The following is a 26,271-nucleotide window of genomic DNA, read 5'->3' as shown; positions in this document are numbered from 1 at the left end:
GATGAAAAATTAGACTGACAGTTTGATTATACTGCTTTACTTCTGTGAACTTAGGTAATAGGTGTGTTTTAATTTGTGTGCTTCCAGTCCTCCACCCCAGCGTGGGAAACATAGTATTTCTTTATTTTGTGTAATTCATTTAAGCTTTGTCTACTAACTAAAAGTAATGTAAACTGCAGCTCCTATTTAAAATATTATAAAATGATTAGGTCAGCCACACAATTCTGTAGAGATTATCAGGTATAATTCCTTAAAGTGTTGCCTTGATCCCCATTTGTCAGTCCTGCTATATGAGTCCTTGTCTACATGAACCTAATGTCTAGACACTGGAGCATTGCATTAGTTTGGTAGGAATAATTAATGGAAGTTGGAGCAGAAGGAGAGTGCAAAGTTCTAGTTCAGTCCTGTACAGAACTACATTACAGTAATATTGTGACTCTGATGCTGCTCACAAACAGATTCATGAGGTAAATTTTATTTGCTCTTTTTATATATAATTTCACTCAGTTTTTAGACAAATAAGGAAATTAAATCACAGATGAACAATTAAACCTTTATGACTTTTTTTCGTTCCATGTAAACTAGTTGAAGTTGATAATTTTTCTCTTCTGACTTCTCTAATCATTCTTGTTACTGTGATTGTTCCTTGCAGACTAAGGGACAGACTGCTCAATATACTCATCATGGACATCTCATTCTTTCAGGCTCTGATGGCATTCTGTTTTCTCCTTTTTCGGCCTCTTTCTCAGACTAGAGGTAGGGCTTTTTAGGAAGAATCTGAAGTTCTCTAAATGGATAATAGATAAACCGAAGCCCAGTTAGGGGATTTTGTGAATCCAGAGGTCTAAGAACTGATAGCTAGGATTCCACTGTCATTTAGATTCCCAGAGGGACGTCTCATCTGTTCAGTGAGAGGAAGAAGTGAAGATTTTTCTTCATCTTCATCATGTTGAGTTTGCATGCTATTCAAATATGATTAGAAAGTGCTGGTAATTTTTTAAATTTCTCTGGCCATATTGGCAAGAGAGCTTGTTTAGCTGTTGGTCTTCTGAATGTAGTAAATCTCCTTTTGAATATAAATACTGGGCATTTTACATAACATTCCCATAAAGAATACATTAAAAACTAGATGCTATTGCTGTCTAAAAAATGGTGAAACTTACAGGATACTGAAATGTAAAAATGGAAACAGTCCTAAAATCAAAATTTATTTTTGTGGCAAGTAAAACATACCTTAGGCATTTAAATATTTTCATCTGTAATGCACACAGAAAGAAGAAAATGTTTAGAAGTCTTGAGTATTGTTTATTATGGGAATATTTTCAGAATGGTTCATGTGCAGCTAGATACATAACTACATTTTAGTGACCACTCATTTAAGGTGTTTGTGTTGCAGCATTTGAGACTGAAGTTCTCTCATGTTAGCCTGCCACCATGCTTCCATAGGCGTGTGCAGCACATTTCATTAGGGTGTGCACCCAAAGAATTTTTTTAAAATGCACTTTGACTCTCCCATTAGCCACACCCCTGGAGGTAACCCTCTCCGGGCAAGACCCAAGGACTTTTCCCACCATCCTCCTACCAATAGGGATTAGTTTGCCTCCCCCAGCCCCCCCCCCCATGCAACTATCCTGCAATTGCATTAATCCAATGTGTGTGACATTAATGCGGGGGTGGAGAGGCTGGGGGGTGGGGGGGAATGTTTCCTCCCATGAGCAGAATGAATTTTGTGTTGTGCACCATTACCAAATTCATGTGGCTTGTTTGGATGTGCCATTGTGACACCCAAGATATTAATAAATATCTACCTTTCCCCTCTGCTGCCATGTCTCCTCCCCTTGCTCCATCAATTCCCCTGGTGCCTGCTGCCCCCCAACACCTCACCCTCCTCTGCTGTCCTGACTCCTGCCCTTCTCACTGCCCTCAGCCTTCCTGAGACCTGCCCCCCCTCCACCAGTCCTTCTCTCCCCTCTGTGCCCACTCCTCCAGTAGCCCCACTCTGATCATGTGAGCTACCCTTCCTCATCCCTTCGTCTAACACCTCCCTCGCTTCTCTCCTCTGGTGCTGGTCCCTCCCCTGCAGGTGTCTGCCCTTCTGCTTCACTCCTGGAATCTCCTACACCTTCCCTTACCCCTGCACCCTCCTGGTGCCTCCCCCTTTCCTCACTGCCCCTGCCCCCTTTGCCCTTTTTTCCCTGATGCCCATCCCCTCACCACCCTATGCCCCCAATCCCCTCATGCCCCTGTGCCCTCACACATGATTTGCTCCAACCCCACCTTCCTCATGCCTACCCCTTCTGTCAGGCCTTCTCCCAGCACCTCCCCCTCCAATCCCCAGTGCTCTTACCCTCTCTTCTTCCAGCATCACCCTGTCCCCCCTCCTGCCCTTTTCCTCATTGTCTCCACTTCCCCCCTAGCATTTGTGTCTCCTCTACCCTGTCCCTTTGGTGCCTTCTCCTTTCTTCCCCCTCTCCCCTCCCTTTCCGTACAAGCCCCTTCCACCACTTCGCGTTTCTTCCTCCTCCACCCTTCCCTACCACAAAAGCCCCTTCCTCTCCCACCCCTTCCTCTTATTCCCCCCCCTTACCTTCAGCTTCTGCCTTACAGCTTGCAGGGCTGGAGTCAGAGTTGGCCCAACCTGCAGGGCCGGGGAGGGGCACCCCCGGGGCGCCGTATGGTGCTGCAGGGTGGGGCGCCGTGCGGTGCTACCGGAATGGGCGGGGGCATCTCTGGGGTGCTGCGCCATGCTGTCGGGCTGGGCAGGGGCACCTCAAGGGCACCACGCTGTGCAGTGGGGCTGGGAGGGGGCGCACCCAGGCGCCTCAAAGGGGCCGTGCCGTGCTGCTGGGCTGGACGGGGATGCCTCAAGGGCGCTGTGCCATACTGCCAGACCGGGCAGGGGCGGTCCTGGGCGCCTCAGGGGTGCTGCGCTGAGCTGCTGGGCCATGAGGTGCGGCCGGGCCGGGTGCGGCCCAGGGCGCAAAAATGGCTCAGGCTAGCCGGCCCACCCCGTGCGCACGCTTATGCATGCTTCATTTATAAAATTGGAGGGAACATACTTGGGGTTCTGTCTTCAGTTTCTCTCAGTTCTTGGCTTGTTTGACAACAAAGGTGTCCATGTAATGTGAGCAACAGTTGTACTGAAATTTCAGACTTACTTCAGAGTGGATGGATTAAATGGATATCAGATATTAATGTCTTTGGATACCGCGTACATCTTTGAGTGAATTTGTGGATCAAAACTTTGATAGATTCATTTTTGTTTGTTTTGTATTAAAGACTAGAAGGGATGCTTTTGATCATCCAGTCTGACCTCAAAAACCACTCAAGATTTTTGTTAATTTATTAAATCAGCCATTTCAAAGCTTGTACTTACATAAAAAGTGGAATCTAACATAAGATGAGGCTGTTCTCATGACCAATACCAATTTTGACTGTGCTTCATTTAATTAATAGAAAATTTATTTAAAATGAATACCAAATTGATTTCCTCTTTCAGCAGAGTGTTATCTACTTTCTTTTATGTAACATGGCATGAGGAATAAAAAAGTTTTCTGTGCTTTATGATGTCCCAGTATTCATTCTAGACAATTGTGTAGGCTTTCACTAATAAATGCAATTTAATAGCCTCATTTAATTTTAAAGTATAACACAGAACTGAATGTCATGAGAGAAAAACTTGTAATAGCTTCTGAGGACTCTTCCTTACATTCTTCTCCTTTAAAATAATACAAATAACATGAACTTGCTGTCATTTTTGTACAGGGTGGTTTGATTTACATTGCCAATTTTAATCCATTTAAATGAGCACGCAAGAAATCTTGATGTAAATAATCAATTTTAATCATGTTTTGCATGCTCTTTTTCATTATTTTCATAAAGAAGGGTTGATTCTCACTGTCTGGCAACCATTAAAACATGTTGATTGTAACTAAATATAGTCTTTACACTAAATGCAATGCTTCTTTTTGCTAACCAGGAGGATATTGTATCTGTATGGATTTATTTAAGCATTTACATAGCTTAACTTAAAATTATTTATATGCTTAATTTTTACATTTTACTAGTTAGAAAATGGTGAATTATCCATTTCTAATTTAGTAGCTATTTTACTTGTGATTTGTTTCATTCACTAATTGGATGGGAATTTGAATTCAAGTTTAAATGAATTGAAATAGCATTTTAAATTAATTACTACTTTAAATGTGCTGAATACATAAGGGGGAGAACAGTTTATCCAAACATGTTTTGTCTTGACAATGAACTGATTTATTACACAAATTTTCTATAGTTAGAAAACGTAACTGACTGCGGTTGGTCACCATGCCCTTCAAGATTTTAAATATAGTAGATTTAATTTTTTTGTGCTTTCCTATTTCCTAGTTTGTTTCTTAGCCATTTGAAAGAACCCTTCATTGAGCTAAGCTAATTAAATTGAAATGAAATGTTGTTTCTGCACCTTTAGAAGAGGCTACTGCTGTCCAAAAGCTGTTTAAGCACTTCAACAAATTTTTATTCTGGGTGCTTAATGAGTGACTTCCACCAGTTCAGTGGTTTGCCTTTAGCAGCAAACATATCTGATAATGTATTTTTATTTAGTTTGTTATTTTAGCTGATTACAGTGTGTTAGTCTTATAGGTTATCAGTCTAATGTTACAATTTAAAATAAATTTTATTTAATTTAAATTACAGCTGGTGTCTTGATGTAAAAAAAAATAACTTTCTTTTATCCATTATTATTGAAAATGAACTTAGGTCTACTTCTCTTCTCATACTATAGTACCTTGGAGAGTAAAGCCATTGCAGTTAGTGGGATTAAACTGGTGGTCAAACCCATGTACATGTGAAAAGAATTAGGCCTTGGGTTTGTGTTTCTTGATTGCTTCAATGTATAGTCTTTCAAAATATGTTAACATTTTTCAGATGTCATAATAAAATTAAGTCTCTAATCTAAAGCTTTTGTCTTCTGAGCAATTCACAATTATAATCCCCAGAACCCACTTGTGAAACAGGTATGTGTTACCAATTTTCTGATAGGTGTCAGTGAAATAGGTTGTGACAAAGGGTGTTGGTACTAAAACAGGAATAAGAGCTGAGGTGTTCCTGCCTTTCCACTCCTGTATGCAGATGACAAGAATTCCAGAAGGTGTTCTGAATCCATTGTCTCTGCTGAAACCATAATTGTGAAAGATAATGAAATTCTCAGTAAGATACTTACAGCTCAAGATACTGTCACTTAGAATTTATTTTGTTTTTAAGTTGGGCAAGACAGTCTATTAAAGAAGTCTAAAACTTTTCTGCAGTACATGGTTTGGGGCCTATATATGTCAATTTTCTATTAGAAGCGCTGTTAGGCTACATCTACACTACAGCAGAAAATTGACTTAAGATACTCGACTCCAGCTGCGTGAATAACGTACATTAAGTTAAATTACTGCTGCATCTGTTCCTCAGGAGGTTGATGATAGAAAGTGTCCCGTTGCCTTCCCTTATTCTTCTTGTCTGGAGTAGAGTAACAGGTTCGACTGCAGAACAATCTGTGATTGATTTGGCAAGTCTTCACTAGACTTGCTATATTGACTGCCGGTGGATCAATCTCAGAGCATCGATTCCTGACGTACCATAGATGTAGCATGAGAATGGTAGAGAGGTTTTATGTGCTTTTCATCTCAAGGATGTAGGACTTGCCTTGTGAATAAATGTGATGATGAGAGGAAAGGCTGAAATTGTACTTTCTCTGCATAATATTATAGACTAAATATATGGGTATCTGTGGTACCTTAATATGAGCTTTATTAAAGTTTGAAATTCTGTTTTTCTGAATATGCATAGAAAATTACTGAGACTGACGTAAACAATCTTCAGTACTATCAATTTGTGTTCAAATCAGTCTGTCAACAGCAAAATAAATATGGCCTCTGCTTTTACCTTTGTTTACACCCTTGTTCACAATACAATTATCAAGCTCAGAATACCACTACACAACTTGGTAGCTGACAATGGCTCTTCAGGACAGTCATGAAATTGGAATAGCGGAGTTACTGAAGGTCAAAATTAATGTGTATTAGTAGAGTTGTGTAATGAAGGGTTAGATTGTGAAATGGGTTAGTAGCTCATTATTTTATCTTTGGAGATTTGTAATGCCTGGTTTTGCTCATTTCTTCATCCTTTATGTTTTTTCTCTTTTTAACAAAAGATTCGTCAAAGCTTCAAATACTCCGTGGTTCTGAGGCTAGCAAGTGGTCTCTCTTGGCTTAAGAATGAGAATCTTCTGTTTCCTGTCTCATTTGAATTATTGACAGAATCAATTTGAAGAGAAGTTGTGATTGATATCTGTTTCAAATAAGAAAACATTTAAGCAGCAGATATTTGCTGCAGTTGGTAAGTGAAGTTAAATCAGTTTTCTGTTGTTGGGATATTTTTAAACTAGTGGAGAAGAAAATGTTGGATTGTAAGATTATGGTTTATTTTTTCCAGATTAAATTAAGTGGAAAATAAATACCATTAATCTGTGTATTGCAAAACCTTATGCTATCATAACTTTGCCTAATGTGTAGTGCAGGTTGAAACTCTATTAACTGAGATTCTCTGGTCCAGCAACATCCATGATGGATTTGCAGGACCAGAGAGTCCTGGTGGAGGGCCAGTGGCATGGATGCCTGTGGGACCAGCATGGCAGTGGGCTGCCTGCAGTGAGCTGAAGGTGGGGCCATCCAGCACATGGCAGCAGGTCTGCGCTGCAGGTATTGGAGCCAGGGTAGCGATGGCTGCTCAGCAGGGTCCGCAGGGCAGCAGGAGGTGAGGAGCCGGTGGGGGTGAGGGATGGGGTGGGGAGGCAGCAGCAAGGGGTTCAGAAATGACCTCCCTGGTCTGGTAAAATCCCTCATCCAGGACAGGTCAGGGTCCCGAGGGTGCCAGACCAGGGAGGTCCAACCTTTACTTATTAACCAATGATCTCTTAGTTATTTGGGAAAGTTGTTTGTACATTGAGTAATACTTGAATATTAATTCTGGAAGTATGGGTTCTGAACTTGATTGGCATGTGGGGAGAGTTTTTAATCTCTGTGAAGGGGGGGGGGTCTCAACTTTTTCTGTTATGATATGAAATTGAAGTATAAGAAGAAATTCTAAAGGAAATTTTTGTGGATATTTTTGTACAAAATTCTTACATATCACCAAACACAACAGAAGAAAGATTAGAGGATGTTTCAGCAGGGTGTCTAATTGTCTTAGACAAAACTATGTTTTTGCATCAATTAGAAATCCATTTTTAGGGAACAAGAATTCATAACATAGAACAGCTTGTAAGTAGGTTAGGTATTAGGGATGTGAACAACTAGTTGACTATCCGGTAAGCAAATACTTATCAGATAGTTGTCCCTGGGGCTATTGCTACACTTGAAAGACGAAGGTGCCCTTATCCAGTAATCGAATAATCAATGCAAACTGCACCAACTGTTCAATTAGCCAATTAATCTAAATTTAACATCACTATTAGGCATATCTCAGTCTACCAACTGTAGAATGAGTTTACAAATTATTAAATAATAAAAGCACGGCAGATATTGCAGCGTATATATCAAGAGTGCATATTAAATACAGTTTTAACATAAAATTATTACCACCAGTTTATGATAAACGGTTCTTCGTTAGGCCAGTAACTGTGTTGAGCATTGTTTGGAAGATGCATGGAGAATGAGTTGTATCCTGCTTAAAATATTGTGAAGTTTCAAAAAATAAGATGATGCAGTTAGGTGTAAAACTTCACTGGTAAATTTGAAAGCTTCAGAGGGGTAGCCGAGTTAGTCTGTAACTCTTTAAGTCTGAAAAACTTAAAAAACAACAAATAATCTAGCAGCACCTTAAAGAATAACAAAACATGGTTAGGTGGTATCATGAGCTTTTTAGTGGGTACAATCCACTTCTTCAGATGACTGGAGTATTGTAAGTCCAGATCCAAGAATAAATAAGGAAGGTGAGGGGGTTGGGCAAGGAGGGAAGAGAGGGGGAAAAAAGTAGTGAATTAGATGTTCAAGTTACAAGAGGCTGATAACTTGAACCTGAACATCTAATTCACTACTTTTTTTTTCTTTCCCCCCTCTTTGTCCCGCCCCTCACCTTCTCTAATTTATTCTTGGATCTGAACTTACAATACTCCAGTAATCTGAAGAAGTGGGTTGTACCCACGGAAGCTCATGATATGATCTACATGTTTTGTTAGTCTTTTAAGTGCTACTAGTAAATTTGTGTGTGCATGTTAATAATGGCTCTCCAGAGAAACTAAATATAAGGCTGCTACCTTAGGGAAAGTATCATGTTTTATATGGAGAAATTGATCTGTAAGAGTACGTCTACACAGCAGTGTTATTTTGGGATATGTGACATTATTTCGAAATAACATAATGCCGTCTACACAGCCGTTATTTAATAATGGAGGACTTCTTTCTCTGACTCATGTAATCCTTGTTTCACGAGGAGTAAGGGAAGTTGAAGGAAGAGGGTTCTTCCTTCGACTTCTGGCTATGTAGACCACACCAAAAGCCGAATTAAGCCATTTTGACTTCAGCTATGCAGTTGATGTAGCTGAAGTTATGTATCCTAATTTGATTTTGCCCTGCAGTGCAGACATGCCCTAAAAGCATATAGAATATAAGCTTATTTCCCCCTTTTTTCCCTTCCTGTTTAGTATTGGGGAAAGGGGGATAGTATGCTTCATTGTGTGTTCTCTATTGCAGGGGACCCAGAAACTTATTTCTCCTCACACCCCTGTGCTCACCATAGTCTTTTTGCATACTTGGTGCCTCTTGTAGGCTCTGTGGGCTCCATTTCCCAATATATTCAGTGGGGGATTGGAGCAGGTCTGTTGAGTAAGTGCACTAACCCCCATTCAGCAATATTATTTGATATTGGCAAGTACATCTTTTAAGCTCTGGTGTGTTACCACAGCAACACTTTTGCTATCACCTAAATAGTTTACCATATAAGCATTAGCAAGTTTAAATCTCAACCTTTTAAGAACAAGTTTTATTCATTCTTGAAAATTATATTCAAAACTTTAAAAATAATCCTTAAAAATTTTAAAAATCCGGCACACAAATCTGTTTACATATCTATTACAGCTATCTTTCTCCCTTTCATTATGTCCTTTTCCAGTCATTAAAAAACCCTTCACTTACCTAAGATAAGTGAACAAATAGAAATTTGCAAACTTGCTTTAAAAATCTTCCTTATTTATGAATACATGTAGAGCAGGGGTGGCCAACCCAAGGCTTGCGAGCCACTTGTGGCAGTTCACCCCTGAAAGTGTGGCTTGTGAAGCTGCCCCATGAATCCCTACAAATGGCCCCTGGCTCCCTGTGCTTACTGGGTGCAGGGGAGCTGTCCAGCATGGCAAAATGGTGCCGGCAAGAGCCTGATGTGGCCAAAAAGCCTAACACGTGGTTTTTAAAGGGGCACCATCCATTTTTTTTCTCAACAATTCTCAACAATTCTCTTTGCATTTTTTTCCGCTGCAGTTTCAGCTCTTTTTGTTTAATGGATTGGCCACCCCTGATATAGAGTCTAATGATTCCCAAGTGATCAGTGTGATAGAATTTACTCAATATTTGAATTAGCAGATGTTAAGATATGACCTTGAAGTGTGGGTGTGATTTGGCTTTTGTCACTGTGCTTTACTTTCAGGATCTTAATGATGAGTGACCTGTTTTGGGATAAGCCTCACCCTGAGTTACTTAATGCTTCACAAAGGATATGCACCCTTAATTCATAGGTAAGGATTCTTGTGATTTTTGACTAGTCATTTTAGCCACTACTTTACAGAATGGGGGAAAAAAAACAGGAAGATTTCACTTTCAGCAACTTATTGTTAGGATTCTTTGCTAATCCGAAAGTTTTACACCATGGCATCATGTAAGAGTTTATATTATGTTGTTGTAATTTTTAACCTGTTTTCCTAGAATGTGCCTATATTAGTCAACAGAATAATCTCTTAAGTATCGGTGTTTTTACTTGACCATCCCATCTCTATGGGGGTCTTTTAGAGCTAGAGGAACCAAGTGATTGTATTTATGTTTAAATTCAAAAGATCTATGAGTATTTTTTTAGTGTAAAATAGACCCATTTTTACTCTGGGAAAGCAGTCTGCATTTTCAGTGGTAGAATGTGCTTTTGAATGTTTAAAGGGAACATTTCAGTTTTTTGCCTAGGGTAGACCACAGTGGAAGCAACAATTTCTGTTGTCGTGGCAAGCTGCTGTGTGCTCCATAGTATCTGTGAAACTAAGGGGAGAAATTTTATGCCAGGGTGTGGGTCGAAGGCATAGCACCTAGCCACTAATTATGAGAAACCAGATACAAGGGCAATAAGGAAGGCATGTTGAGTGGCACTCAAATCAGAGAGTCTTTGAAAAACAGCTTTGTGAATGGCCAGACAGTGACATGACTGACTGTCATGCGTGTTGCTCTTAAGGTATCTCCTTCATTAAGTGTGTTTGCCTGGAAACCCGAATTCCTTCTGCCCCCCCCCTTCTCCCTCCCCTCCGCCCCCCAGCAACACAAGCAATAAAGATGCATGAGTTCTCAACAGTATTTTTATTTAGGGAACATAAAGAAGTAGGGACAGAAAAGGATTTCATCATGGAATTAGGTGGAGGGAGGAAGGAAAGCAGCATATTGTTGAAGAGGAGGATTGTAATCACACACATGAGAGAATCATAGCCTTTTGTTCTGGGACACATCCTTGGGGGTTGAGTGTGAGGCTGCCCTTGATTTTCCCCCTACTTTTCCACTCTCCTTTCTCCACCCCTGCCCACTCCCACAGCATTCTAGGGCCCTTGGAAGAGGAGGCTATAAAACTTGGTGAGGAGGGAATGTAGGTAGTCATAGGCCAGAAGGCATGCCTGTGTATCTGTGACTCTGGCTTCCTGTCAATCTACCATGCGTGTCGTCAGCACCATCAAAACCCTCAAGATGTTCTTCTGAGTCTGTCAGCCGACGGTCAGGGCAGTAAGTCCCTTATGACCAGCTGAAGTTCTTTTAAATTGTGCTTGGTTCTGTTACAGCAACTGAAGGAGTCAGGTTAAAGCTTAAACAGTTACTATTTTATTGTTACAGGGTAAACTTAGTTGTTAAATGCTACTACTGTGTTACAGATAACACAGACACTACAAAGGACAGGACAGAAATTACACTAATAAGTCACTTACAGGTACCATGAAACCTTTTTGGTTCTCTGAGCTCTTATTAAATGCATGCAAAATAGACACATAGCAGGTATATATTCTCACCCCTGCGTTCCAGACTTGGCGTGGCCAGCGTCTTTCTCTCAATCCCTCGGGAAGAAGTAGGGCGAAGTTGGGCGTCCCACAGACCTCGGGAGACAATCAATACCTGCCAGCAGGTATAGATGATTGGAGCTCAAATGGGGTGGGCTGCTGAACCTCTTTTATACCCCTTGGGTCATGTAGGCTTCTTCCTGGTTTCAAGTGGCCAATTAGGAAAAATGGCTTTGAATGCCAAGTTTCCCACGAAGGGTGCAAAGCATAATTTACACCTGGGAAAATGCAGACAATGGGCACCTCTGGTATGTGATGGGTGAAGATTCCTCTCCTGGGACAGTGCAGGCGTGTCAATTACTGGTACTAGCCATCAGGGCGACGGGAGGCCCCGGGTCATCAGCTAGCCCATTTACTGTCTGGTTTCTGTTTATGGTAGAGTCAGGGACAGGCAGCACACCTGTGTTCCCAGGGCATCAAAGGCTGACTGCCTTTCTCTTGCTCTCTGGGGTGGGGAGGAAACAAGATGGGGTTTGTGGAAAAACAAGATGGGGTTTGTGTCTGGCTACAGTCTTCACTATGAGTTCCTGGCTCATTTTTCTGTAATTGTGCTCTGCTTGCATCTCCTGCACCAGTGTTTTCCTCCGTTAACTTAACTGCACTATGTCCAAGTGGGCACGTTGCATGTTCTCATTGAAAATGTCATCCCTATTATGTTTTCATCTTCAAATCTGTGATAGCCAAACAGCTGGAGGAGCCAGACCCATGGGAGCGTGCAGCAGGCTGGCTGTTTCTCCTGCTATAACCACAAGTGAAGGCCAGACTTTACAGGAGATGCATTGTGAAACATAGAACCAAACTCTTAGCATAAAGGAAGGCCTGTCCAAACAATAGTGATGTGTTATGTACAAGGCCACAGTTATGCTTTTAAGCACCCACTATGTAGCAGGTATACCACAGAGATCTTAAGGATGCAATTGGACTTAGGTTGCTGGCAGGCATGGTAAGGGGCTAGTCGAGGCTTGCTCTTTTGTTTCTGTTTTGAAAGCATGTGTGACACAGTGCTTGCAAATAACAGCTCTCTCAGCTAAGCAAGTGTCTGTGTTTGCAAAGGGGGGACATGGTGGCATGGAAACAGGACAGGGTTTCACACAGTGACATTATATTTGGCCCCCCCTATTTGCCGTGAGTGCAACTTTCCCTTCCCACAGAAGCCTGTAAGTGGGAAGGGAGGTCTAGGTGTGGCAGAAGAGTAAGGGCTCAAGCCATGCTTTGCTGGGGATAGGCAAATAGAGGTATACTGTTGTGGCATCAGTTAAATTGCTTCATCCAGGTGGCCATGCATGGTATCAGTCTTTGCTGATATAGTGTGATCAGAAACCTGGACCTTATACAGCAATGATTAGTGCTTTGCAATTATGCTAGACAACTTACTGCTGTCTTGGCATGGAAAGGTGCCCTTCTGTGAGAGTACCTCTGTGAGAGCTTTATGGAGATGTGCAGGGAGGATTATTGCTCTGTCTCTAAACACTTCAAAAAACTATTTCAGGGAGTCCTGCAATGTGTAGGTATAATGGCTGCCACGGATCATACGTAATACTAAAATAAGTAAATAACCGATATCTGACATCCCTAATAGAATGATTAAAAATGTGAACTCACTAGAAGTGTTCTCCTCCACCATCAGGGTCAGACAGCAAGATGTCTGGGGAGGATGAAATTGTCTCCAAAGTTATAAAAAGTTTCTGGCTGTCTGTGGGATCAGATGCTCTGAGATAGGAACACTCTCCTTTTCATCCACACTGTCCCCCAAGGCTGCCAGAGGAGTGTCCCTCCTGGCTGGGAAAGACTCGCTGCTCTGTCCTCAGCAGGGAGCGGCTATTGCTGAGGGAGAAGTGCTCATGTCCTCCTTCCTTTCCCTCGTGAGACCTGAACCCTTGGTGGGGCAGGGCTCACTGAGCAGCTGCAGGAGCTGTGCTGCCGTGCTACTTAGAGGGAACTATGGCCTTTATTTTCACTCAGCACCACTGGTATAAATATCCTGGTATATCCTTTTTCCATCATGCTCTGTGTGATCTTGGCATCATAGTAATTAAACGTTCAGGTAGATAAAAAATTGGCGTGGGTGGAGACCATCAGAACTCTGTCAAGTATCTGTGCGATTCAGGAGGCAGTTTGTGCCTACTCATCCATAAAAGTTGGTGGTTTGAGAGATGTGGAAGTACATACATATTGTATGTGTATAAGTAATACTTACAAAATTTTATATTTTCACTCTAATCTGTATGACTGTCTATAAATAATTGACTTCCCTTCTCCGTCCCGTCCTCTGTCTTTTGAAGGGGAATTTAGCATCTTGCGCTAGATAGTGTTTGGAAACCCCACAGACTACACTTGATCTTAGCCTTCAATAGTCTGAGAAGCGATTGAAGGCTAAGATCAAGTGTAGTGTCTATGGTGTTCATAATTTAAAACATTTTCAATGATGCAGCATTTAAAAGACAAATAGGTATTAGCAATGCTTTTTAAAAATATGCTGTTTATTACACATTTTGCTTATCACAAACGAATAAGAGAAATGTCAACCTTAATTATGTTTCACTTTAGAATACTGAAGTGTGTGCTATATTTTTCTGTTAGCATAACTGATGTGAAATATGGTAAAGGAAAGTATATTTCCTTTTCTTCCAAAGCAAGATTCTTTAGAATGGTAAAGAGGAGACTATATTCTAGTCTTTTGGGGCTTTTAGTTAGTCCCACCTTTTTATTTTCCTTTTCCACTGAAATTATTTTCTGAAGATAATCTGATCCTGCTTCCTTGCACATTTTTTTTATTTGGGAAAATGCAATATTAGGGTTTGTTGGTGTTGGCATTGCCTAAAGAAGTAGACCACTAGAAATACTCAGCTACCTCAGATGTGTAAGGTCCATGTATCTGTAGAAATCCTTATTTACAAATTAATTGTGGGTTGAAGAATTCATAACTTTGAACACTTTACTTATAATGTGTATGATGCATAATTTGCAGAATGGTGTTCCTCTTATCCTTCAAGCCACTGCATATAATTTCTGATGTGTATTGAAGGCATCACAATGTGAAGGGATATCGACTTGTCATCATCAGCATGACTTAGAATGTGTGATTTCTCTCCTATCTCTGCAATAGCTGGGGAATAGTTTGTACAAGTGGTCATTTGTAAATTGAGGTTCTGTTGGAATTATCTTTTAAATTACTAAAGGTGTCTTAATATTGACAAAATGCTGAGAAATTGTGGTGTAGTGTGAAAGTTTAAAGGGAGCCCAACCCATATACTGCAAAAGTCAATAGTAGTCCTTCCACTTTTAATGGGAACTGAATTAGGTTTCATGATTATACAATGTAAAACTATTTAAAAAGAAAATTCCAAAATATGTTTTGATCTGTCTCCAGTTGTTGGCTACTTGTCATTAAAAGGGAACTGTTTGATATTGGCGGCAAAATCAGAATTGTCTTTTAATCCTATCAAATGGATAAGTCTGACCTATTAACCAGCATAAGAGCAGAGCAGTGACCAATTTATGATTGCAAATATTGAAAAATGTTTATAGCAACTTGGCTGGAAGTTTAAATAAGCTGACTTTAAATAATAAGATACACATACAGTTTGGAATGCATCAGGAAGAAGCCTTTTATGACTCATTAGCCACCACTTTACATCCTGTTGCTTATATATTTTAACATATGGCACACAAAGCATATTTGGTATTGAACCCTGTTCAGACTTCCTTACCTACCCACAACATAGGGGTCTATCCAGAAAGAGAAAATTATTTTCAATGTTTGAGGTTGTCCCTAGGATGACCACAACACTTTCTGTGGAGCAGTCATGTCGAGGGAGTCAGTCTCTAGAGGAGAGCACTTTGGGGCGAGAATGGACAGGTGTTAGCAAAGGTGGGTTTCAAGAGTTAGAATTTTTCCTTCCATTGGAATGTTTAATGGGTTTTTTTTGTGTACAAGGAGGGAAAAGACTGTTAGAAGACTAATGCATATTTTCAAGAGATTTCTTCATTCTTGAAGATTTTGAGAGAGAGAGAGAGAGAGAGAGAGAGAGAGAGAGAGAGAGAGAGAGAGAGAGAGAGAGAGAGAGAGAGAGAGAGAGAGAGAGAGAGAGAGAGAGAGAGAGAGAGAGAGAGAGAGAGAGAGAGAGAGAGAGAGAGAGAGAGAGAGAGAGAGAGAGAGAGAGAGAGAGAGAGAGAGAGAGAGAGAGAGAGAGAGAGAGAGAGAGAGAGAGAGAGAGAGAGAGAGAGAGAGAGAGAGAGAGAGAGAGAGAGAGATATCTCTCTCTCTCTCTCTCTCTCTCTCTCTCTCAAAAATAGAACTTCTCAAATCCTGGGCTCTCTTAGCAAAGAGCCCTGACGGCCAGGGGAGGAAGCCAGCAGGAGTCCGGTGGTGGCCTGGGAGTCCCAATGGGAATGAGGCCGGTGGTAGCTGGGCCACCCTGGTTGCAGGGAGCCCCATTGCCTGGAGGGAAGCACAGCAATGGGGCTAGTGGCCAGCAGTGGAGCACTGATCTCCCAGCAAAATCCCTTGTTCTGGATGGCTCAACTCCCAGGAGTGCCAGACCAGGAAAGTCCAACCTGAAATAGAGCATATTTACATTTGAGCTTGCATGTTGGATGTTGTGTTGATCAGAAATATGGGTATGTTGTATTTCAGGCACCTTGTGAATAGATCATTTACCAATGCATTTCTAGCCAATTCTGTCCAAAAGCTTGACGATTTGTTCTTTTGTCTTTACCATATATATATTCTCTCCCCAAGATTTTCTTTGAGTTTGATCTTGTCATTGATTGCCTGCTGTATTTATTGGCTGCAGTAGGAGTTTGAGCTCATGAGAAGAAAAGTTTTGAAGTAAAAGTTCAATAGTTATGCCTTTTGTGGATTCTACTATGTCTTGGTGAAGTGGATTTAAATAAAATTAATCTAAATATAATGTTTCTGTAACTTTTTTCAGTTTAGCTGACGAATAATTGCCATTTACCCATCTCTTACTTATATATAAAGGGATAGTTTTCACAATTGCTCCACACACAATTTGCATGTATAAGTTCATATTATGCATGCATATTCTTCTAAAAATTTGACTTACAGTTGATTGTATTATAAAGATGTAAAAATATTGATAAAATACATTAGATATTTCCTGGCTGCCATTGTGAAAGCACGGCATTTATAAGCAGTATGTGATTTAGTCATTTTATTAATTTGTAATGGTAATTGACAGGTTAACTAGACTGAAAATCATGACAGAAATATTGAATAATTAAGTTTTTCATTAAAATAACCAAGCACTCATTCAGTTTAAAGGGAGCAAGTAGATTGAACTTAGTTTTACTTAATTTTGATGACATGTTTCCTTTCTCTTCTCGGATTTTGTTTGGTCTAGAATATACAGAATCATTACATGTAATACTAATTACTTATTCTGTAACTGTATAAAATATAACATTGGAAAAGAAATAAGTGAACAGTTATTTGTTTGTGGGACACAATTATTAGAATTTGACAGGGTTTAAAAGTCAAAATGAGTAACTATTCACTTCTATCTAAACATAGAGTAAAATTGACAAATTAATGTCGGGGAGGAGGAACTAAAAACTTAGTAAAGCAAAACTCTAGAAAAGTAAGTTTAAAGTCATTGCTCTTATTCTTTCTTCCCTAGGATGTTTTTATAGTTAAGGCATACGTTTCTCCAGAAGCACTAATGGATGTTGACATGCATTGGATAAGGTGGTGACCACTGGAAATAATCTGTTGCTGCTTGCTGCAGAGAGACTAAATTGACTCCATTTGGAGTTCACAAACAAAGCAGTGTGGACGTATCAAGATGACTGATCCTATGATGGATTTTTTTGATGATGCCAACCTTTTTAGCGAGACGTTGGAAGGTTTGTCGGATGATGCCTTTGTACAACCAGGACCGGTTTCGCTTGTTGATGAATTAAACTTAGGTGCAGAATTTGAGCCTTTGCACATAGACTCATTGAATCATGTGCAAGATACTCAAACACAGCAAAAGATGAGTGAATTTGAGCAGTTAAATCAGTATGATTCACTGAAACTTCAAGTAAATCAGTCTTTCAACAGTCCAGCTGACAGTGTTTTGTCACCACACACTCAATATAATTGCTCACCAATCCATCCACAAAACCAGTCCAATGGAATGTTTCCTGACGTGGCTGATGGTAGTCCTATGTGGGGTCATCAAACTACCACAACTATTTCGAATCAAAATGGGTCTCCTTTTCACCAAGGACATTCTCAGTCTATGCAGCAAAATAAAAGTTTTGTAGCACACCATGACTTTGCCTTATTTCAGGCCAATGAACAGCAGCATCAACGTGCCTCTCTACAGTCGCAACAAAGCAGAAACAATATCAACACAGGGCAAGACTCTCTGAGTCAGCCAAAAAACTTTCTGGAGGTTACTGTATCTGCTCCACACAGAGTTAGTGTTACCCATCCACCTCAAATTACTAATCCATCAGCTTCACAGCAGCCTCTCTCTGTTCAACAGTTTTCTCACAATGCCAGTGCTTCAATACATTTTTGTGGGAATCAAGAAGGAAACTTTGATGGACAGTCTCCAATTATGACTCCTTGCTCTGTTAATAGTACACAGCAGTTTTCTTCTCCATATTCTTACTCTAATAACCACATTTCTCCTACCAGCCTTCTACAGTCTTCTACTGCTCTTTCTACTAGTCAGCAAACACATCCTTTGTCTGATTATACTGGAAGTGATGCCTTTACATCTCAAACAGGGAACAAGCAAGAAACCACCGAGCACCTCTTGAATTCTAACACAACATTGAATTCAAATAATTTCCAAATGTTGCATTCAGCACATCCTCAGGGCAGTTTCAGTAGTTCAAAACTCTCTCCCATGAACATTAATTTTCCAGCCTCTGCTAGTTCTGCTTCTCAGATAAGCCATTTCAGTGATCCTATAGAAAGCAATGGTTTTTCATCTTTAGATGAGAATTTACTTCATCAAGTTGAATCTCAAGCTGAACCATTTACAGGACTTGATCCAGAGGACCTTCTTCAGGAAGACCTACTACCCCAATTTGATGATTCAGCATTTGTTCAGGACACTTCAAGCCACATGTTAGAGCATGACCTAGAACACCATATTACACAGTCCTCTGAGATTGCTCCGACTCAGTCTCAAAGTCAGATGCACCTTTGGCATTCTTCAGTTTCTAATCGGCACCTACAAGACAGAAATCGTATGGCCTTGGAAGGGCAGGTATGTAGCCCTTTTTTTGGCAGGGTGTAAATTAATTGTTCCAGTGAGCTTAATCATGCAGTACTCATTATTTGTCCATAGGTAACTCTAAAATCTCTGATCTGTTGGTTACTAAAGAATAAGTAACTTCTATCTGTGGAAGAAAAAAACGCAATTCATTTCCCTAAAAAGTCAAACCCTAACTATAAATATTGGTGGTTACACTGAACACTTAACAATTCGTACTCTATCTAAATGGAAACATATCTATAATTTAGATTTCTAAGGTACCAAAATGGTTAATATAGAGAGAGTTTTAGAAATACTCCTGCAGTATTTTCCTGGAACAAAGGGTTACAGTCTACATCTCATTTTTCCTGCAATAAGGATTTGTCACTTATGTATAGTAGGTATAAATATATTTTAAGTAATTATGTAGTTTAGTCTTTTATAAAAGATTAATTAAAGTATAGATCTGAGTCAGAGGGTCTGTTTTTCTTATAGTGCAGATTGTTTGTTACTTGACTGCCTGCAGTGTAGCCAGAGTTGTACTTATTTCCCACAGGGTATCTTTTTTACTGTTAGAATCAGTAAAAAAGATAAGAATCGGTCCTGAAAGCTATAGTGCTTGTTGAATTTTAGGGGAATAGAAAAAAATTGCTTCATTAAAACTTGAATAACTAAGTGTGAGAACTCCTTGTTTTACCTAACCTTTGTAAACCAGAAAAGCTAAATCCTGCCTATTACCTCTTGTTGCCAACGGTCTCTGTGGAGAACTCAAGAGAAGTGGTTTAGACTTTCTAGCTCAATTGAATGGGTAGCTGTGTCAAGTCTATTTAAAGTGATCTTCATTTTCCAGCAGTTTGTCAGGTGTGCTAATGTTGAATAGGTGTTTGATGAAAATGAGCAAAAATCACGTCCATCTTTGATTTTAATCAGCTTCTTTGATATTGTGATTTCATACATCTACTAGTTCTCAAGTTATCCTCTCCAGGAAAACAAACACAGGAAACCAGAAAACAACAATTGGTCCTGCAGCACCTTACAGACTAACAAAAAATGTAGATAGTATCGTGAGCTTTTCGTGGGTGCAAGCCACAACAAAAGCTCATGATTCTACCTAAATTTTTTGTTATTCTCTAAGGTGCTGCAGGACCATTTGTTTAAGTTGTTTCAGTTACAGACGAACAAGGGCTACCCTTCTGAGATAGGAAACCAGGATAAAACCTGAAGTTCATGTAAATTAGCGCAATGCTGTCCTGTTAGCTCAACCCTATGGCTTGCATTACCAAAGGGATGCACTCACCACACCCTGCTAAACTCAGTGATGTGAACTTAAAAGCTTTGTGAGCCATTTAAAATCAGAAGGGAGCATTGTGATGATCGAATATGAACTCTTCCATAATACTGGTTGTGGTGTAGGCCTGTAACTTTTGTATCAATTCTATAAGTTCTGTCTGAGCTCCATCCCATACTTTTTTAAGAATCACCGTATCACCATGTAAATTGTTCCAAAAGTTAATTTTCATCACTTTTTAAGTCCCTTTACTTTAGTTTGAATTTGTCTAGGACAAGATTCAGCTTGAAACTGTTTAATCTTCTTAGTCATTTCTTTGCACTGTCAGAAATCTTTTCCTCCTGTCAGTACTCATAAACCATGATCAAGTCTGGGGATGTAAAGGCTTAACCAGTTATCAGTAAGCATTTGCCTTACCAGAATGCTTACCAGAGTAACCAGTTAACTAGATCCCATCCCTGCTGGAGCAGCCAAGCCCACCACCTGCAGTGCGGCACAGTGGGACAGTTAATACTTTGAATGGGATTTTACAAGTCACCTCTGAACCGTCTCTTGAATATACTGTAGATTGAACTTCAGTCTCTCAAAGTAAGGCATGTTTTCTAGACCTTAAATTATTTTGTAGCTCTCTTCTGAATTCTTGTTTTTTAAACATTTTTTGGGAAAATTTAATGTACTTTTTAATTACAGTAGTGGTTTCACTAATGCTATATTTACAAGTAACCACTTCCTTAATCCTACTTGATATCCCCCTGCTTATTCCTTTAAGACTCACATTTGCCCTTTTAGCTAAAGCATTGCACTAGGCACTTACATTCAGCTGGTCACCTGCTATGATCCCCTACCAGGATCCCTTGTTGTAACATGTTGCAACTCACCGCTGTGGTGCCTCCTGCGGATCATTAGGGGAATCTGCTCTGTGCTGATGTCTTGTCGGCTGTTACCTATCTGATCTGCACTGCCTTGTTTCAGGATCCACACCTCTCTCAGGCTGTGACATCCTTCTCTACGGGTACTACCCTGCCCCAATAGCTCCATGCTCTGGGCTCCTCTCAGGATAGCACCCTGCAGCAGTGCTCCCGCACCCACACTCTGAGGCCTTGCCTCTGGGTACTGCTGGAGGGAGGTATCCCACTCACTGGGTTTCTTCCCTCCCAGGGGTCTCTAACCCTATATTCCCACCTTTCCTCAATGACCTGCTGTCAGTTGTCATCTAGCCTCTGCCTCAGGGGCAAGTTTGTCTGAAATGGCGGCCACTCATTGACAGAACGTGTGGACCTGCTGCCTTTGCCTGCCCTGGCTCCCTAGTATCTGCCTGAGCCCCTGTAGCTGGGCCTCAGCCAGGAGTTTATTCAGGCCTGAGCTCCCCTGAGTCATCCTACCTTCCTCTTGCACTGTTCTGTCCAAGTTACCCCAGCTAGCATGCAGTCAGGTCCCTCGACCTCCAGAGCAGGAGCAAGAGCATTCTCCTCTTCTCTAGGATCCTTTCTTATTCTATCTGGGCCCTGATTAGCTGTCGCTAGACCACCTCTGATTGGCTCCTGTGACAGCCCTCTAGCAGCGCTGGTTTTAACTGCTTTTATGATTAGACTGCCTCTCTACACTTCTTTTAAAAATTCCTGTTTTTCCAGGATCTAGTCGTTCAAGTGTGACCTATATTCTTTGTTTTTTAAACACATGCCTTTGCATGTATAAAATATGTGTTGTTCCAATGAGGCCACCTTACTAAATAACCCAGGGCAGTCTGTATCATCTTCTATATCTTCTGCAGATTTTACCATACATTTTATATTTAAGATACTGACTAGTATAAAGCTGAGAACAGATTCCTCCAAGACTCATAGAAACAGTCTCTTTGGATGATGATTCCCCATTTATAGTTACTTTCAGTTAACGTTCTTAATCTGTTGAATATGTGCTACATTGATTATGTGCATAATAGAATATTATCAGAATGTCATATGTTACTAAGTTAGCATTAGTACAGTTACCTTGATCAAGCAATCTTGTGGTCTTCAAAAAGAAATTTTTTTTTTTGATATTTTCTTTCTGTAAAACTATGTTAAATAGCATTCAGGATACTACCATCCTTTAATTATTTGCTGACTGCATTAGAATGTCCATACTAGGGCAGATCAATGGTCCATCTGTCCTAGCGTCCTGTCATCTGATTGTGACTAAGGCAGACGATTCAACCTGTGTTATCCACTCTCAGCTTCTGACAATCAAAAGCTAGGAACACTTAGAGAATGGGGTTGCATTCCTGACCATCTTGTCAAATAGTCATTGATGATCTGTCATGAATTTACCTAATTCTTCTTTGAACCTCATATAGTTTTGGCCTTTACAACATCCTCTGGCAATGAGTTCCACAAGTTGGTTGATTGTTGGGTAAAGAAGTACTTCCTTATAGTTTGTTTTAAACCTGCTGCCTGTTGATTGCATCTGGTGACCTATGGTTCTTGAGTCATGTGAAGGAGTAAATAACATTTCTTTATTTGCTTTATCTATATTAATGATTTTGTAGATTGTATAGTTACAGTTGTGTAGACTGTATTAATTAAGTAGGTCCACAACATTTAACTTGAAATCACAACAGTTGACATGACAGATACATAGAGCTTGCAATAAACAAGCATTATGTGGATCGAATAGAGGAGAGTTGGAAAGTGAAGTCCATCCTCTGCCCTCATCCAGACAGAAGGCACTGACCTTTGCCATATTGAGAGCTGTGACCTTCCTCCATGCACAGCCTATTTACTGTGTATCAAGAAACATTTGACCACAATGAATGAACTAGTGAACAAAATACAGTGTTTAGCAGTCTTCATGTTCTTTAATGTAGAGAAATGTTCTCTATAAAACTTCCAATGGTTTATAAAAATTAGATTTTTAGTCTAGCTTCAAGTGTCATGATTAAGTAGTCAGGTATGAGTTCAACTATATATAATTTTCAAAATTCTCTGTATCAATCTGACAATCTAATTTACCCATTCACTGAAGGAAATCAGAAGATTGTAATAGATGACCAGTTTTCTATTGTGGCAATAGCTATAGTAATACAAACAATAAATATTCATGTTTTGTTATGATTAACATTTAATTTGATTTAATGACTGTATCGATTCCATATTGAGAATCATGTAGACTTGTGTTCCTTTTAATAATGCATTTAATAGCTACTTAAGGGTAATATTCCTTTAAGTTATAGAGAGGCCACCTCTAGTTTCAACTTCATGTATGTACATCTAGTTAGGATGTCAATAATGACTATGGCTTTTGTAAATGTGTACATTAATCAACTAGGAACTGGTATTGAAGAAACCAAATTTTTTTTCAGATAGGCTACCAAACAGACTTAAAAAGAAGTGCTCTTAATTGCTGGTTCTCAACCAGTGGTCTAGGGCTGCCTGAGGTGTCACAAGCAGGTTTCAAGGAGTTTGCCAAACAGTACTAGAATTAGGCTCGCTGGGACCAAGAGAAGAGAGCTGAACCTCAACTCTGTGACTGAAGCCTGGGGCCCTCAGACCCTCCACCTGGAGCTGAAGCCTAAGCAGTGTACCTTTGCAGGGGCTCCTTTGGCATGGGCCTTAGGCACCTGCTCTGCTTGCTGTCCTCAAATGCTAGTTATGGCTTTAACATTTAGGAAGAAAGTTTTTGGGATATAGATTAGCAATGGAGAGTTTATAGCATGGATGGGAAGGGCTCAGATGGGGGGAGGGGAAAGAGAGCCTTTGCTTTAAATCACAATTTAAATCACTGCTCCAGCCCTGCAGCCCCTGCCTTGCCAGGAGGGGGGCATTCCACCCCAGCCCAGTTCCCACCCCCCTCTTACATTATTTAACTGGTTAACCAATTAAATGGGTCTTTACATCCATAAAAACAACAGTTACTTGTTTTAGAACTTTTATACTAATGGTTTGAATACTTGTAAAGAAAACTGTTTCTTATGGACTTATAAAGTGCTCCTTTGGCAATGCTGCACAGCCAGCAGGCTCTCTTGGTTTTGTCACAAGTTTGGTGTTTTTCTTAGTTTGGCTATTGCAATCCTGTGATTTTATGTGAGAGTCTCTGATTTTGTTTTTAAAGAAAATATCTAGTTCTTCCAGTTGAGAAGAAAATCTTGAAAACATTGTGCATGTACCCTTCACGCTTAAAAACCGCTGCAAGCTGGCGCAGGCCAGACTGAGCCCTGTAACTGCCTTGCCTTATTGACTACTTGATTAGTAAATTAATCGCATTTTCACATCCGCGTAGTGGACCACAAGCTAAATACGAGTTAACAGTGTGACACTGTTGCAAAAAAAGCAAACATGAATCAAGCTCATTAACATGACTGTTGTGAGAAAGACGCCAGAATTCATGCTTCTACTCTACTCTGCGCGGATTAGGCCTATGTTGGAGTACTGTGTCCAGTTCTGAGCACCGCATTTCAAGAAAAATTTAGAAAAATTGGAGAAAGTCCAGAGATGAGCAACAAAATTATTAAAGGTCTAGAAAATATGACCTATGAGAAAAGACTGCAAGAATTGGGCCTGTTTAATTTAGAAAATAGAAGACTGAGAGGGGACATGATAGCTGTTTTTTGAAGTATTTAAAAGAGTGTCACAAGGAGGAGGGAGACAAATTGTTCTCCGTGGCCTCTGATAAGTCTAGCAGCAGTGGGCTTAAATTGCAGCAAGGGAGGTTTAGATTGAACATTAGTAAAAACTTCCTGTCAGGGTGGTTAAACACTGGAATAAGTTGCCTAGGAAGGTTGTGGAATCTCCAGCAGCGGAGATATTTAACAGCAGGTTAGATAGCATTTAGACCATCTCTGATAGATGGCTGTTTGGTCTTGCTGTGAGGGTAGGGGACTGTTCTTGATGATCTCTCAAGGTCCCTTCCAGTTCTAGTATTCTATGATTCTATGAAATAAAACCCCCAACATTTATTATAGTTTTTTTTTTTAAATCTGCCCTATGATTTTTTGGGGGGGACCTGAGTCATGACTTTAATCATTGGGGTTTGCAAAATTGTATGCATCATATATCAACTGATATTTTTACATTGTCACATTTTGGACTGCAGAAGGGCCAAAGGTTGTTTTAAATGAGAATAGATTAAATATCGTTTACATACACAGAGGTGGTTACTGCAAATTGAGTTTGGCAGCGTGAGAGGTGTTAAAATTCCTTCCCTCTCCCCACTTATCAAAGACAACCACTCTTGGGCTTCTGGCTTTCTGTCTGTCACCTGACCAGGATATTTCTAAGTTGCACTGTTCACCGATGATGTGAACTCTCCAGAAAAGTCAGTCTGTCTAAGAAGGTCTGCTTTACTTCTCCCCTCAGCGATGGTACATAGCATTGCTGCCAATAGCTATGTTACTATTCAGCACTTCCGATGTAAGCTTATTCGTAGGTTAAAACACTGAAGAAAAATATTAAAATCAATAAAATAACCTGTATAACTGCTAATATATTTACCAGAGATTATCTCTGCTGTCTTCAACATGGGTTCTGGCGTGTGTCAGTTTTCCCAAACTTTCCCTAAGGATTGGGGCCCTCAATGAACTGGAAGTCCTGTCCATTTGCTGGATCAGAACAAAAAGCCCAGATTGGGTTCTTCAACTGTCCTCCTGTAAACAGGTAATCAGAAGATTAAAGGTTCCTTTCTTGGGGTACAACTTCACAAGCTGAGCCCCTTGTGGTTTGCAGTCCCCTTCCTCCAAGTACTCCCTAGGAATTCTTCTTCATGCATATTTCCCCAAAAGATAAATTATTGGCTATATTGTTCAGTCTTTAGATGTTCACATTATCTCCCAGTGATTGCATTAATCTTTGTTCCTCCTAAAGAAGTTCCATATCATCCCACCGTAGTCAGCACATTATTTGTATGTTCAATACAATGGGCGCCAAAAGTAGTAAACTTTAATTCAGTAAGATTTAACTTAATTCAAAAAGGTTTGTTCAGAATAGTGCAGAATATGATCATATCTGTGATAAGGAAACTGGCATTGCTATTGTCCATGGAATAATTTTCTACTGGGTTTCCCTGCTATGAGTCACCCTAGTATACATCCGTTCCACATAAAAATTGTTGACGCTTGTAGGAACTGATGCGTTATAAGTTCTCCCATTCCCCGTTCTTAAGTAGTGCAACCCCCCCTCCCCCATTTGCACAAATGGAAGTCAGCTGCAGGAAAAACATTTCCCACTTTAAGTTGTTTCACTATTAAGTCCAGGTTTTTTGGAAGATATTTTGGACTTATAGCAAGGATGGCCTGTATTGATAAATAGAGGAATTCAGTTGCCAGGACTTGGTCTTCATTGCTGCAAAAGCATGAAACTTCTTATTTTTAGGGGAGGAAAGCACTTTCCAGGGCTGTGTTAAAATCAGGCTTACCAGAGGGTAAAACAAGACAAGCGCGCCAAAAAAAAAAAAAAAGT

General features: G+C 40.2%; 1 protein-coding gene across 8 annotated transcripts in view; it reads left to right on the top strand.

Annotated features, from left to right (window-relative positions):
* The window catches only part of CHD9 (chromodomain helicase DNA binding protein 9), a 218,864-nt gene that overhangs the window by 2,922 nt on the left and 189,671 nt on the right, over window positions 1–26,271 (top strand). For 6 of the 8 annotated variants that reach the window (XM_075940264.2, XM_075940261.2, XM_075940263.2 and 3 more), the window contains exons 2-4: window positions 6,197–6,381; window positions 9,682–9,769; window positions 16,975–18,564. In XM_075940264.2, the coding sequence (XP_075796379.2) occupies window positions 17,140–18,564 (1,425 nt within the window). In that variant the 5' untranslated portion in view covers window positions 6,197–6,381; window positions 9,682–9,769; window positions 16,975–17,139. The remainder of the gene's footprint in view (window positions 1–6,196; window positions 6,382–9,681; window positions 9,770–16,974; window positions 18,565–26,271) is intronic. The other 2 variants (XM_075940269.2, XM_075940260.2) reach the window with 2 other exon arrangements.

The sequence above is a fragment of the Pelodiscus sinensis genome, chromosome 12 (assembly GCF_052426305.1).
Source record: "Pelodiscus sinensis isolate ZL-2025 chromosome 12, ASM5242630v1, whole genome shotgun sequence".
NCBI lineage: Eukaryota > Metazoa > Chordata > Testudines > Trionychidae > Pelodiscus > Pelodiscus sinensis.
This window is presented reverse-complemented; position numbering and strand designations above follow the sequence as displayed.